The sequence below is a fragment of the Hypanus sabinus genome, chromosome 9 (assembly GCF_030144855.1).
Source record: "Hypanus sabinus isolate sHypSab1 chromosome 9, sHypSab1.hap1, whole genome shotgun sequence".
NCBI lineage: Eukaryota > Metazoa > Chordata > Chondrichthyes > Myliobatiformes > Dasyatidae > Hypanus > Hypanus sabinus.
The window spans coordinates 103,719,743-103,734,971 of record NC_082714.1 but is presented as its reverse complement, the minus strand read 5'-3'; the positions used below and the strand labels follow the sequence as shown (position 1 = coordinate 103,734,971).

At 41.5% G+C, this 15,229-nt stretch overlaps 1 protein-coding gene across 1 annotated transcript in view; it reads left to right on the top strand.

Moving 5' to 3' along the window:
• Positions 1-15,229, top strand: part of LOC132399679 (cas scaffolding protein family member 4-like) — a 132,672-nt gene that overhangs the window by 95,727 nt on the left and 21,716 nt on the right. Inside the window, exon 3 of the mRNA XM_059980326.1 lies at positions 9,589-9,702. Within this exon, the coding sequence (XP_059836309.1) occupies positions 9,589-9,702 (114 nt within the window). The remainder of the gene's footprint in view (positions 1-9,588; positions 9,703-15,229) is intronic.

Below are 15,229 nucleotides of genomic sequence, written 5' to 3'. Positions count from 1 at the left end.
AATTTTCACTGTGGAAGGCACTGGTGGTATGTTGGATGTTCGAGAGTGTCAGGAGGCAGATGTAAGTACTGAAGTGCTGATGCTATTACTTGGGAGATGGTGTTTGGGAAACTGAAAGGTCTGAAGGTAGATAAGTCACCTGGAACTGATGGACAACATTCCAGGGGTTCTAAAAGAGGTGGCTGAAGAAATTGTGGAGGCATTGGTAATGATCTTTCAAGAATTGATAGAGTCCGGCATGGTTCCAAAGGACTAGAAAATTGCAAATGTCACTCCACTCTTCAAAAAGGAAGGGAGGAAGAATAAAAGGAAACTATAGGCCAGTTAGTCTGACTTCAGTGGTTGGGAAGATGTTGGAGTCAATTGTTAAGTATGTGAGTTTGGGGTACTTGGAGGCACATTGCAAAATAGGCCTTAAGGGAAAATCTTGCCTGACAAATCTGTTGGAATTCTTTCAAGAAATAACAAACAGAATGGACAAAGGAGAATCAATGGAATGTTGTGTGTATGGATTTTCAGAAGGCCTTTGACAAAATATCACACTTGAGGCAGCTAAAGAAGTTAAGAGCCCAATATGAGCATGGACAGAGCACTGGCTGATTGGCAGGAGGCAAAGAGTGAGAGTAAATTGACCCTTTTCAGATTGGCTGCCAATGACTAGTGGTGTTCCACAGGGATCAATGTTGGGTCTGCTTCGTTTTACATTGCATGTCAATGATTTGGATGATGAAATTGATGGCTTTGTGGTGTGGCCAAGTTTGCAGACCATACGAAGACAGATGGAGAGGCAGGAGGTGTTAAGGAAGCAGAGTGGCTGCAGAAGGACTTAGATCAGGAGAATGGGCAAAGTGGTGGCAGATGGAATATCGTGTCAGGAAGTGTATAGGCATGCACTTTGGTAGAAGGAATAAAAGAGTAGAGTAGTCTATTTAGTAAACACAGAGAAAAAAATCGCAGGTGCAAAGGGATTTGTGGAGGATTCCCTGAAGATTAATTTGCAGGTTGAATCAGTGGTGAGGAAGGTGAATTCAATGTTGCCGTTCATTTTACAAAGATTAGAATATAAAATTATATAATTTATAATAATGAAGGGCTATCTTACTGAAGCCTAGCTAATGTTGAAAGGCCTAGAAAGAGTGGTTAGGAAGAGGATGTTTCCTTTGGTGGGGGAGTCTAGGACCAAAGGGCACAGACTCAAAATAGAGGGACATCCATTTAGAATGGGAATGAGGAGGAATTTCTTTAGCCAGAGAGTGGTAAATCTGTGGAAAAGTTTAAAAATGTGACACAGGTAACTTTAAACCTTTAAACCAGGCAGGGGAACAACAACCCAGCAGCTTGCTTATTCTGTCAGGACTTGCTCCCTCCCCCACAACTCTTGCATTCACTTATGCTGCAACAGCAGAGCTGTGGTCCATTAAAGGTCAAGAGTGAGAGGAAAGAAACACAGAGAAACCATCCTTCGAAATGTTCCTTAGCTTTTACCTCAGCCACACGCAGACACAGCCACCTTCCTCTTCCCACACATGTCGATGATTGCTAACATGCTCAAACGTGATGGAGAATATGTACCAGAACTGCAGTGTCCTGGGAGACACTTTCTTATTGGAATGGGTGTGTGGGATTACAAGAATGGTGTCTAATGAGACTCTGGCAGGAAGATTGCATATCTGGAAATTATTGAAGGAGATTTCTTTGAAATAATTTCTCACAAGTTACACACTTTCCAGCCAGTACAAACAATGAACAGCTGGATCTTTCCGAGATGAACATCTGTATGAATATTTCTCTTGGTTGATGACAAGTCGGCAGGGTTTCATCAGGAAATGATCACAAGTATGATCTACATTGCATGATTTGTACATAAGTGCCGATTTAACTAATTACGGGACAATTTACAATGACCAATTAACCTATCAACTGGTACATCTTTGGACTGTGGGAGGAAATCAGAGCACCTGGAGGAAACCCATGCAGACACGGGGAGAATGTACAAACTCCTGACAGACAGTGGCAGCAATTGAACCCAGGTCACTGGTACTGCAAAGCCTTGTGGTAACTTCTACACTAGTGTGCCACCCCCGCTCTGTAAGCTGGAGATGTGCATGAAAATCCCAGATCAGCAGTTTTTGAGATACCCAAACCACCCAATCTGGCATTCCATGATCAAAGTCACTTCGATCTCATTCTGACCATAAGACTTTAAGACACAAGAACAGAATCATGCCATTTGGCCCATCGAGTTTGCTCTGCCATTCCATCATGGCTGATTTAATATCCATCTCAACCCCATTCTCCATTCTCCCCGTAACCTTTATTGCCCTAATTAATCAAGAACCTATCAATCTTAAATATTCCCAATGACTTGGCAATGATTTCCACAGATTCACCACCCCCGGCTAAAGAAATTTTTCCTCATCTCTGTTCTAAATGGATGTCCCTCAAATCTGAGGCTGTGCCCTGTGGTCCTAGTATTCCCAGCTAGGAAACATCTTCTCCCCATCTACTCTGTCTAGGCCTTTCAATATTTTGATTGGTTTCAATGAGATCCCTCCTCATTCTTCTAAACTCCAGTGAGTACAGGCCCAGAGCCGCAAACGCTCCTCATATGTTAGCCCCTTCATTCCTGGGATTACTCTCATGAACCTTGCCTCCACCCTTTCCAATGCCAATATATCTTTTCTCAGATAAAGGGCCCAAAACTGCTGACATTACTCCACAAGTGAGGTTTGACCAATGACTGATAAAGCCTTAGGGTTACATCCTTGCTTTTTGTACTGTTGTCCTCTGGAAATAAATCCTAACATCACATTTGCCTTCCTTACCACCGACTCAACCTGCAAATTAACCTTTAGGGAATCTTTCCACTTCTGATTTTTGAATTTTCTTTCTGTCCAGAAAATAGCCCACACCTTTATTCCTCCTGCTGAAGTGCACGGTCATGCATTTTCCTACACTACATTTAATCTGCTACTTATTTTGCCCATCCCCCCGATCTGTCTAAGTCATTCTTCAGTTTCCCTGCTTACTCAACACTACCTGCCCCTCTACCTAACTTTGTATCATCTGCAAACTTGGCCACAAAGCCATTAATGCCATCATCCAAATCATTGACAGATAATGTGAAACTAGGTGGTCCAAATACCAACCTGTGGCACACTGCTATTCACTAGCAGCAAACCAGAAAAGGCTCCCTTTATTCTTTGCCTCATGCCAGTCAGCCAATCTCCTATCCATGCTAGTACCTTTCCAGACTTTATTTATTGGAAAAAAACTTTGTAATCCTTTTTACATTATTGGCCAGCTTGCCTTCATATTTCTCTTTATGACTTTTTTAGTTGCATTCTGTTGGATTTTTAAAAACTCCCTAATCCTCTACCTTTCCACTAATTTTTGCTATATTGTATGGCCTCTCTTTTGCTTCTGTTTTCCCCTTTGACTTGCTTGTCAGCTACGGTTGCCCCATCCTCCCTCTAGAATACTTCATCTTAGGAATGTATCTTTCCTGCGCCTTTGAGTTTCCCCCCGTAACGTCTGGCATTGCTGTTCTGCTGTCACCTGTTCCAGTCAACTACGACCAGCTCCTCTCTCATGCGCCTGCAACTCCCCTTACTCCAATGTTATACCGATACATCTGATTTAGCTTCTCTTTCTCAAACTGCAGAGTGAATCCAATCACTGCCTGCTAAGGGTTCCTTTACCTTAAGCTCTCCAATCAAATCCCACTCTTTACATAACACCTGATCCAGAGTTACCATTGCCCTGGTGGGCTCAACCTCAAGCTGCTCTAAAAAGTCATCTCGTAGACATTCTACAAATTTCCTTTCTTGGGATCCAGCACCAACCTAATCTACTGCAGAGTGAAATCACTCATGATTATTATAACATTGCCCTTTTTGCATGCTTTTTCTATCTCCCATTGTCCTGGATAATGTTTGGAAGCTTGTAAATAACTCCCATCAGGATATTTTTACACTTGCAGTATCTTGCCTCTATCCACAAGGATTCTACATCTCCTGATCCTATGTCAACTCTTTCTAAGGATTTATTTAATTTTTTACGAACAGACTCACACCACCTGCCTCTGTATACCTGCCCGTCCTTTCAATGCAATGTGTATCCTTGGATGTTAAGCACCTAACACTGATCTTCTTTCAGTCACAACCCATTAATGCTCAAATCGTCATAACTACCTGCAATACAAGATCATCTACCTTATTCTGTATATTGTGTACATTCAAATGTATCACCTTCAGTCCTGTATTCACCACCCTTTTTGATTATGGCCCTGTGTTAACTCATTCCACTGGCTGCAGTTCTGTCCTATCATCTGCCTGTCCTTCCTCACAGCCTCACTGCACACTGCATCTAGTTGTATACCGACTGTCCCATCATCAGCCCTGTCACTCCGATTCCAATTCCCCTGCCAAATTTGTTTAAGCCCTGCCCAACAGCTCTAGCAAACCTGCCTTCATGGACATTGCCCCCCCCACCCCTTGGGTTCAGGTATAAACCATACTTTTTGTACAGGTAATACCTTCCCCAGAAGAGATCCCATTGATCCATACATCTGAAGCCTCCCCCCCCCCCCCCTCCACCGTACCAGTTCTTCAGCCATGCATTCGTCTGCTAAATCGTCCTATTCTTCTTACGGTCACCAGCATGTGGCACAGACAGCAATCCAGTGATTACTACTACTGGATTATTTTTTCAGCTGTCTGCTTAACTGCCTATAGTCTCTCTTAAGGACTTCTTCCATTGTCCTACCTATGTTGCTGGCACCACTATGTACCATGGCTTTCAGCTGTCCACCCTTCCCCTTTAGAATGCCATTGACACAAACCGAGACAAACCTGACTGACACCTGGGAGGCATTATACCATCTGGGTGTCTCTTTCTCATGCATCAAATTTGCTTTCTGCTCCGCCCCTCTAAGCCTCTATCACTACTGCACTCTGAACCAGAGATCCAGACTCAGTGCCAGAGACCAGATTGCTGCATCTTCCCCTGGTAGGTAGAACCTCCCCCACCGCAACAGTACCAAAAGTAGTATCCTTATTGAGCCACTCTGCACTAGCTGTCTATTCCCTATCCTTCTGACAGTCACCCACGTTCCGGCCTCCTGCAACTTAGGGGTGACCGCATCCCTTTAGCTCTGATCTATCACCACCTCATTTTCCCGTATGAGACAGAAGTAATTGAGGTGCAGCTCTATTTCCTTAACAGGTTCTCTAAGGAGCTGTAGCTCAATGCAGTTATGCAGATGTAGTTATCGGGGAGACTAAAGGTCTCTCAGAGTTCCCACAAATCATACAAAGAACATAACACTACCTGCAGACCTAATCTCAATGCACTAGCTATGTACCAGTAAAAAAAACTTTCTAGAAACTTACTTAGAACCCACACCTAAGCCTAAGCCTGTTGAGCCAAAGCTGGGCCACTCCAACAATAGCCGCTTCACCTACAGTTCTTTTCTTTTTATTAGTCCTGCACTGACTGCAGCCCGCCAAAAAAAAATTCTTCCCCGATTTGCTGTTTGGTCTGCAGAACAACTGAATCTCTTGAGCATGTTTGCATGCTTTTATGCATTGAGTTGCTGCCACATGATTGGCTAATTATATATTTGTATTGACATACAGCTGTTCCCAATAAAGAGCTGTAAACTTGTTACAACTTTGTGCCATTTCCTCATCTATCATTTTATCTAGTTGATGTTCCCTAATCCACGTTAATCAACTGTATGTTAGAATCTGCTTTTATAAACATTTCAAACAAATTCTGATATTCTTTTCATACTCACAGGTAAGATGTGAGATTCTATCATGTTACGATCATTATTTTCCAGAGTACTTGTTACCATTTGATCATGAAATAATTGGGTAGCCTCACACATGATCAGATCAACAAATAGCCTGTATCCTAGTTGGATCCCAATTATATTGCTCTAAGAATTCACATTGAATATACTCAATTAATTCCATTTGAAAATTCTACTAAAATATAGAATCAACTACTATGATAACAATATGATTCAAAAACTTTAACAACAAATCCATTCAAACTCCTCCCCAGTAACAAAAAATCTAATCAAAATGACAAGACCAAATTTATCTAAACTCCCAGAAACAAATACATTCAATAACTTAGTAAGAAATTCATTCGGAAACCCCAGTAACAGTTCAAAGTTCACAGCAAATACATTATAAAAGTACATGAAAGTCACCATATATAACCCCGAGATTCATTTCCTTTTGGGCATTCACAATAAATACAAAAAGCACAATAGAATCAAAGCAAAAGTACACACTACAAGATGGACAACCAACCAATGTTCAAAAGGCAACAAACTGTGCAAATAACAAAAATAAATAAATAAATAAATAAGCAATATGTATTGAGAACATGAGATGAAGAGTCGTGGAGTCAGTTCATTGTTGTGGTGAGTGAAGTTAACTGCTCTGGTTCAAGAACCTGATTGTTGAGAGGTAATAACTGTTCGTGAACCTGGTGGTGTGGGTCCTGAGGCTCCTGTACCTTCTTCCTGATGGCAGCAGTGAGAAGAGAGCATGGCCTGGATGGTGGATGTCCCTGATGATAGATGCTGCTTTCCTGCGACAGCACTCCATGTAGATGTGATTAGTGGTAGGGACTTGGGTTGTATTTACTACTTTCTGTAGGATTCTCCATTCAAGGACGTTGGTGTTTCCATACCAGGCCTTGATGCAACCAGTCAACATACTCTCCACCATATAGCTATAGAAGTTTGACAACATTTTAGGTTACACGTCGAATCCTGGCAAACTTCCTAGAAAGTAGAAAGCTGTGCCTTCTTTGTACTGGTCCTTCCATGCTGAACCCCTGACAGGTTCTCTGAAATGATAACACTGAGGAATTTGAAGTTACTGACCCTCTCCACCTCGGACCCCCTGATGAGGACCGGCTCATGGACCTCGGGTTTCCTCCTACTGTATTCAATAATCAGCTCCTTGCTTTTGCTGACATTGAGTGAGAGTTATTCTGTGGCAACATTCAACCAGATGTTCAGTCTCTCTCCCATATGCTGATTCATCACCTCTTTTCATTTGGTCAAAGTCAGCAAACTTAAATATAGTATTGGAGCTGTGTTTAGCCTCACAGTCATAAGTATAGAGTGAGTAGAGCAGGGGCTAAGTGCATAGACTTGTGATGCACTCATGCTGCTGGAGATTGTGGAGGAGATATTTTTACCACTGTGAACTGACTGCGGTCTGCAAGTGAGGAAATTAAGGATTCAGTTGCACAAAGAAGTACTGAGGCCAAGGTCTTGATTAGTTTTGAGGGGATGATAATATGGAATGCTGAGCTGTAGAAAATGAGGAGCATTCTGATGTAGGTACACACCTTCACTGTCCAGACGTTCCAGGGTTGAGTGAAGAGCCAATGAAATGGCATCTGCTGTAGACCTGTTGTGATGGTAGACAAATTAGAGGAGATCCAAGCCATTTCTCAGGCAGGAGTTGATTTTTTTAGGATCAACTTCTCAAAGCACATCATCACAGTGGACGTAAGTGGACAATAGTCATTGACACACGTTACCATGTTCTTCTTGGACACCGGTGTGATTGAAGGTGGCTTAAAGGAGGTAGGCACCTCAGATTGCTGAAGCTAGAGGTTAAAGATATTAGTGAGCACTCCATTTGATCAGCCAAGTGCTTTCCGTATGTTCACCCTGCTGAAGGACATTCTCACATTGGCCTCTGAGACGAAAATACAGGGTCACCGGGGGCTGTGGGAGTTTGTGAAGGTGCCTCCATGTTGTGTTGGTCAAAGTGAGCAGAAACGGCATTGAGCCCACCTGGGAGCGAAGTCCTGTTGTCACCTATGTCGACTGGTTTTACTTTGTAGGAGGTAATAGTATTCAAGCCCTGCCACAGCTGTTAAGCATCCTACTACAATTCCAGTTTGGTCCGAAATTTCCACTTTGCATGTGAGATGGCTTTCGAAAGATTGTATCTGGACCTCTTGTTTTCTACTTAGTCACCAGACCTCAACACCACCGATGTGGCCGTCACTAGACTGCAGATCTCTTGATTCATCCTGTGTTTCTGGCTGGGGATTACTCTGCTGATTTTGTGGGGACATTCTATCTATGTGCTTTTATAAAGTCTGTGACAACTGTGATGTATTCATTCAGATCCTCTAATGACTCCTTGGACACGGCCCAGTTAACACTCTTGGTTGTCCTTATCTCTCGAGTGTTGATCTTTAGGCTTTACCTGTACGCAGATGGGTGGGGATATAGTTGTGAAGTCCAGTACCAATCAACCCCAGCTTGAAGCAGCCAACTATCAATGCACCTCACCCTAGGATCACTCTTCGGCATGTCTAAATTTTTTACTATCGTTGGGTCTAAATCCTGGTGCCTCCTAACCAAGACAGTACCTTCACCAGAAGGACTGCAGAGAGTCCCCTTTACTTCTCCAAGCAATTGGAACTGTCTGTTGAATGTTTGTTTACTGAGAAACATGCCTGTCCTTGAAGAAAACCCAATTCAAAACAGCCCAACAAACAGATGCCTTCACTGGTCTCGATTTTAAAGTCAGCATCATCCCAGTTCTCAAAAAAATTGCCTGTGGGCTTCCTGGTGTCCAGAAAGTTGGTTTCTCCAAGTGAATTCCAAACTTGGTACAACCATGGAGCCAAAGAATCAAGGAGACATTGGAAGACTTCATGAAATGTGAAGGTCAAAGAGAGGGGTTAGGATGTGACCAGTCCCCTATTTACCATCTATAAAATAATTTTTGCATGATTTATTTATTTAGAGATACAGTGCAGAATAGGCCCTTCAGACACTGTGAGCCACACTGCCTAGCAACCCCTGACAATATCCAATTTTAACTCTAATCCAATCATGGGAAAATTTACAGTGATAATTAAGCTACTACCAGGAATGTCTTTGGACTGTGGACGAAACAGAAGCACCCAGAGAAAACCCACAAGCTCCTTACAGAGGATAGCTAGATTTAGCTCTGAACTCTGAGCCCTGAGTTATTCTAACTACTGTGGTGCCCAGCAGGAACATTACGAATCAATCTGGGGACTTTCATTTGGGTCAGTTACCTTGAGGTTTGATTGGCAGTGAGTTCCCCAGCACTCGGCCGAAGTGGATGGGACATGTCTGGCACTTTAACTTATAGTCAATTAGAGCCATCAGAATGTTAAAAGCTGGCGGATCTCTAAAGGCACAACACCGGTCAAGATTACAAAGCCTAGGAATTTGGAACAGTGTTTATCCCTTACCTCCTCAAATCACGATTACACAGAAAATATTGTGTACATTATAGAGTAGTGTGTACATCAGGGGATTGTGTACATCAGGAGAGTGTGTACATCAGGAGAGTGTGAATATCAGGGGAGTGTGTATATTGTTGATGGACTGAAGGACTGGAAGGAAGGTCACATGACATTATTAATAAATGTTCCATTTCTCAGCATCATTTCTCTTCACCAAAGATTTTATGTCTCTGTCATTTATTTAGTTGAATTGATATTTTGGCAATGCAATTGTTTGCTTGTGTTGAATGTCTGTCCTTGTTTTGTTATCTGCAGGCGCTTACACTTCCCAGAATGGGCCATGCATACAACGTGAACTCCAGGTCAGCATCATTTGCAGATGTGTATGATATCCCAACATCCCACTTTTCCAGAATGCAGGACAGCCAGGTAATGTAAAGAAATCCTGATTGCATGGACCATCAACACTTAGGGTGGGTATAAGGGCCTTGATACAAACAACTAAGGATGGGTTCTGGCTTGTCCAATTTCAGCTATCTACCCACAAAGAATGGATGTGCATCTAGGCTTTCAACCAGGACCTGCCTGAGCCACAACTCGGGGTAGGCCCATCCTCTTTGGAACAAAGGAGAATGAGAGCTGACTTGATGGAGATATTTAAGATGATAAGAGCTGTAGATTGAGTGGATGGCCAGTGCTTTTTCCTGGGGCAGAAATGGCTAATGTAAGAGGACAGAATTTTTTATTACACAGAGTTGTGGATGAGTGGAATATGCTACCTCAGGTGGTGGCAGAAGCAGATTATATTAGGGACATTTAAGAGACTCTTAAATGAGACAGGCAAATGGATGAAAGAAAAATGGGGGCACTGCTGGAGGTGTAGTATATTTAATATTTCAGTAATATTTGAGCAATATTGTAAATATAATCTTTCATTAAGTATTCTTGTTTTTTAAAAATAATTCACTTTGGAACATATGTAGAAGTATGTGAATGGCACATGTAATCATGCTGCCATGTCATACACAAGCACCTTGCTGAAAGTAAAAATGAAGTTAGACTCACATTCTGGACTCCCTTGTTTTACTTCCAATTATTTTTATATTTTGGAATTACAAACCGTAACAGTGGTGACAAAGAAGTGTTTAATGAACCCGAGGCGACTACCTACCTGTTGAAATGTAGTGAAGTATTCTAATATTAAAAACAAGCAGTGTTACATGTTTCTTCTGAAAAGGAGACAGTTTAAAAAAAAGGCAGAAAACAGATATATTCACAGTTCATAAACAGTGAGTGCCTGGTGATAATAATCATAAATTTAAAAAATCAGAAATGGCTGGCAATATTGGAAAGATAAATGTGTTTGATTACACAAGGGATGACTGGAATATGTACAGTGAGCAAATTGAGCAGTATTATGAAGTAAGTGAAATAGCCAATGTGAAGCATGTACCTGCTTTACTGACTGTAATAGGTGGGAAAACATGTAGTTTACTTAGAAGTTTAACTAGTCCAACCTATACAGCTGAAAAGAGCTTTGCTGATATTGTGAAAGAAGCACAGGAATATTTAGAACCAAATTAATTGTTGATTGCGGTAAGCTTTAGGTTTCTTAAGTGGAATCAAAATGAAGAGGAGTCCGTTTCTGCATACATGGCTGAATTGAAGAGCTTGTCAGTTCGGTAGTGGGCTTAATGATGCACTGTGAGATCACTCAGTTGGTGGAATCTTACAAGAAGGCATTCAAAAAAGGCTCCTAACTGAAATACAAGTAGTTAAAATTGCTGTATCAATGGAAGCTGCAGAGACACAATTGAGTTGTAGTCAGGGATGGAACTGAGGATGAACAAAATTGCAATGTCTTAACAGAGACCGGCCTTGCTGAACAAATTGTGTTGCTGTTGTGGCAGGGGCTCCCATACACCAGACCAATGTAGGGTTACAGTCAAAACTTGCAGAAAATGCACGAAGTAGGACACACACAAAGAACATGTCAGGCAGACAAAAATAAATGGACTTCAGAGGGAAGAGTTAAACATAGAAAGTCAAGTTGCCGTTTCAAAGCAAGCACTAATATGCCTGCTGTTGATGAAAAATCTGATAACGATGGGAGTGACTCAGGACTGGGTATCCTTGAGATTTACAATGCAAAATGGCCTACACCTGAAGTGAATAGCAAATTAACTAAAATGGAATTGGACATTGGCTCAGCTGTTTCAGCCATTCCACAAAGTGAGTTTGAATGGCATTTCAAACATACTGAACTGAAGCCTTAAAATATCCAACTAAGAACTTAAACTGGAGGAAAGATAACTGCTTTAAGAATGACATTCATAACTGTGAAATACAAAAACCAACAAGCCACATTGGGCTTGCATGTGGTCAAAACGGGTGGGGGGGGGGGGGCAAGATTCTTGGGTTGTGATTAGCTGAGACAAATACAACTTGATTGGAGATCCATCCACTATTAGCATGCCACATCCCCTGCAGTACAGTCAACTGAAAGCAAATTAAGAAGGGTATTGGATGATGCCACAGCAATGCTCAGGGATGGCATTGGAAAACTCAAACATATCAAAAGTGAAATAGAGTTAAAAATGCCACACCTAAGTTTCACAAAGCCTGTCCGAATCCTTATATCATCCATGCTAAAGTAGTCAGTGAGCTTGGTTGCTTGGAGGCTGAAGGAGTTCTTTCTAAGTTTGAGTGGAGACCATGGGCAATGGCAATGGTCCCACTAACCAAGAAGAATGGACATGTGAGCATCTGTGATGATTTTAAGGTCACCATAACTCAGTACTGAAAGTAGATGAATACCCTCTGCCCAGGATAGAGGATATCTTTGTAACTCTTCTGGAGGGAAACACTTCAGCAAAGTTGACTTAGCTGAGGTCTAAGTCCTACAGGTGGAGATGGAAGAAGAGTACAGTGTTTCTCACCATAAACGCTGACAGAGCTTTATTGCTACAATGGGCTTATTTTTGGAGTAGCATCTATACCTGCACTTTGGCAGAAAGCTGTGGATCAGGTGCTGCAAGGCCGCCCAGGCTCTCAGTGTTATCTGGATGACATCATTGTTACCAGTCAGGATGAAAAGGAACATCTTGAAAATCGTAAGATAGTGTTGAAAATGATTAGAAGATTATGGGCTCAGAGCATGATGCAACGTGTGATTTCTTTAAAAACAAGCATCACTTACTGTGGTCAACGATCGGAACAATTTTAAAGGATAAAGTGAGAAAGGCCCTGCCCCAATGAAAGCTACAATTATTACTAGGCAATGCAATGGTTTAATTATTAGGTTTTGGGGTTTTGGGTTTTTGATCCTCCTGGTGCTGAAACATACATTCTTAAGCATTTTATATGCATTGAAAGGTAAAATATATACTATATACTAAGACAAATGTTTGACTAACTGATGCTTAATAATACTGGATGCACCTGTTCCGACTTAATTAGTAAGAGAACTTCTGATTTTTTTCGATCCCGATCCACGATAATCCACGCACATCCTCCCGTATACTTTAAATCATCTCTAGATTACTTATAATACCTAATACAATGTAAATGCTATGTAAAATAGCTGTTATACTGCATTGTTTAGGGAATAATGACAAGAAAAAAAAGTCTGTACATGCTCGAACAAGTGCTGGAAGAGCACTTCCGGGTTTTTACGATTGGTTGAATTCACGCATGCGGAACTCGCGGATAAGGAGGGCCGACTAGGTCCACAATTGTTCTCAGTCCAAAGTGCCTTGCATACACCCAGCAATTAATGTCAGTGCACAGTTCATATTAGGTAACCCTGCTCCTTTGAATAGTTAAACATTTGGACTGTTACCCCTGATTGCAATTTAACAATATTAAACTAAAGAAAAGCAGAGTTGAACAATATCAGCACAAAGCCGCAATTGAGAATTACTTAATTGAAAAACAAATTTAAATTTATGGAAATCTCTTCAAATTACTGTTTCAATTTGCATCTTAATATGTCTAAACATGTTTCAAATCTCAGTGCTCATTTTCTTGTACAGATAATTTATGTACATGTTTCAACTTGACATTTATCCAGTTTTGGTTCAATTCTGTCAATTCTTTTCCTGTTGTCCTCACGTTGGCCAGAGGTCAATTGCTTGCGAAGCAGATTTTAGAACTTGTTCCAGCCATGGTGGCAAAGAACTGAGGGGAGACTGGGGGATCATGAAACATGAGGTTCGCATGAGAGCGGAAGAGCCGTGGATTATGCTGGGAGATGGTTCACCTCACCATCTGATCATATGCCTGCAAATTTGAATGCTCCTGTACCTGGTGTCTTTAGAAAATAAGATTCCTTTAAGTAAAATTGCGCTGTTGACCCAACTCCAGTGGGAAAGGCAGCCCACACTGAGATATTAGCACTGGAACAGGCCTTGGATAGTTTTCAATAGTTTTAGTCAGTTCCAAGCACTTTGTTATCGAAGAAGGGCGTGAGTTCTTAAAGGAACCCTTAGGGGTTCAGTGATCACAGAATTCACCCTGCAATTTGAAAATGAGATGTTAAAGTCATATGTATCAGTATTTCAGTGGAGTGAAGGGAATTACAGAGGGATGAGGGAGGAGCTGTACAAAACTGATTAGAAGGGAACACTAGCAGGATGATGACAAAGCAGCGCTGTCTGGAAATTCTGGGAGCAATTTGGAAGGCACAGAATAAATACAAGCCAAAGAAGAAGAAATATTCCAAAGGCAAGATGGTACAACCATGGCTAACGATAGAAGTCAAGGCCAAAATAAAAGCCAAAGAAAGGACATTTATTAGAACAAAAATTAGTGGGCTTTTAGAGGATTGGGAAGCTTTCAAAAACCACCAGAAGACAAGTAAAAATGTCATAAAGAAAGAAAAGATAGAATACAAAGGTACAATAGCCAATAATATTAAAGAGGATACAAAAAGATTCTTAAAATAAATAAAGTGTAAAGGATAAATGAGAGTAGATATTGGACCATTGGAAAATGATGCTAGAAAGTTATCAGAATCAGGTTTATTATCACTGGCATGTGACGTGAAATTTTTTAACTAAGCAGCAGCAGTTTAATGCAATACATAATTTAGCAGAGAGAGAGAGAGAGAGAGAGAGAGAGAGAGAGAGAGAGAATAAATAAATAAATAAATACACAAGTAAATCAATTGCATATATTGAATAGATTAAAAAATGTGCAAAAACAGTAACAGTGTATATTTAAAAACAAAAGTGAGGTAGTGTCCAAAGATTCAAAGTCCATTTAGGAATCGGATGGTAGAGAGGAAGGAGCTGTCCCTGAATCACTGAGTGTGTGCCTTCAGGCTTCTGTATCTCCTACCTGATGGTAACAGTGAGAAAAGGGCATGCCCTGGGTGCTGGGGGTCCTTAATAATGGACGCTGCCTTTCTGAGACACCGCTCCCTGAAGATGTCCTGGATACTTTGAAGGCTAGTACTCAAGATGGAGCTGACTAGATTTATGACCCTCTGCAGCTTCTTTCAGTCCTGTGCAGTAGCCCCCCCGCCCCATACCAGACAGTGACGCAGCCTGTCAGAATGCTCTCCACGGTACAACTATAGAAGTTTTTGAGTGTATTTGTTGATATGCCAAATCTCTTCAAACTCCTTAAAAACTATAGCCACTGTCTTACATCGATATGTTGGGAACAGTTTAGATCCTCAGAGATCTTGACATGCAGGAACTTGAAACTGCTCACTCTTTCCACTTCTGATCCCTCTATGAGGACTGGTATGTGTTCCTTCATCTTACCCTTCCTGAAGTCCACAATCAGCTCTTTTGTCTTACTGACGTTGAGTGCCAGGTTGTTGCTGCGGCACCACTCCACTAGTTGGCATATCTCACTCCACTGGTTGTATCGTCAGCAAATTTATAGATGGTATTTGAGCTATACCTAGCCACACAGTTCATGTGTATAGAGAGAGTAGAGCAGTGGG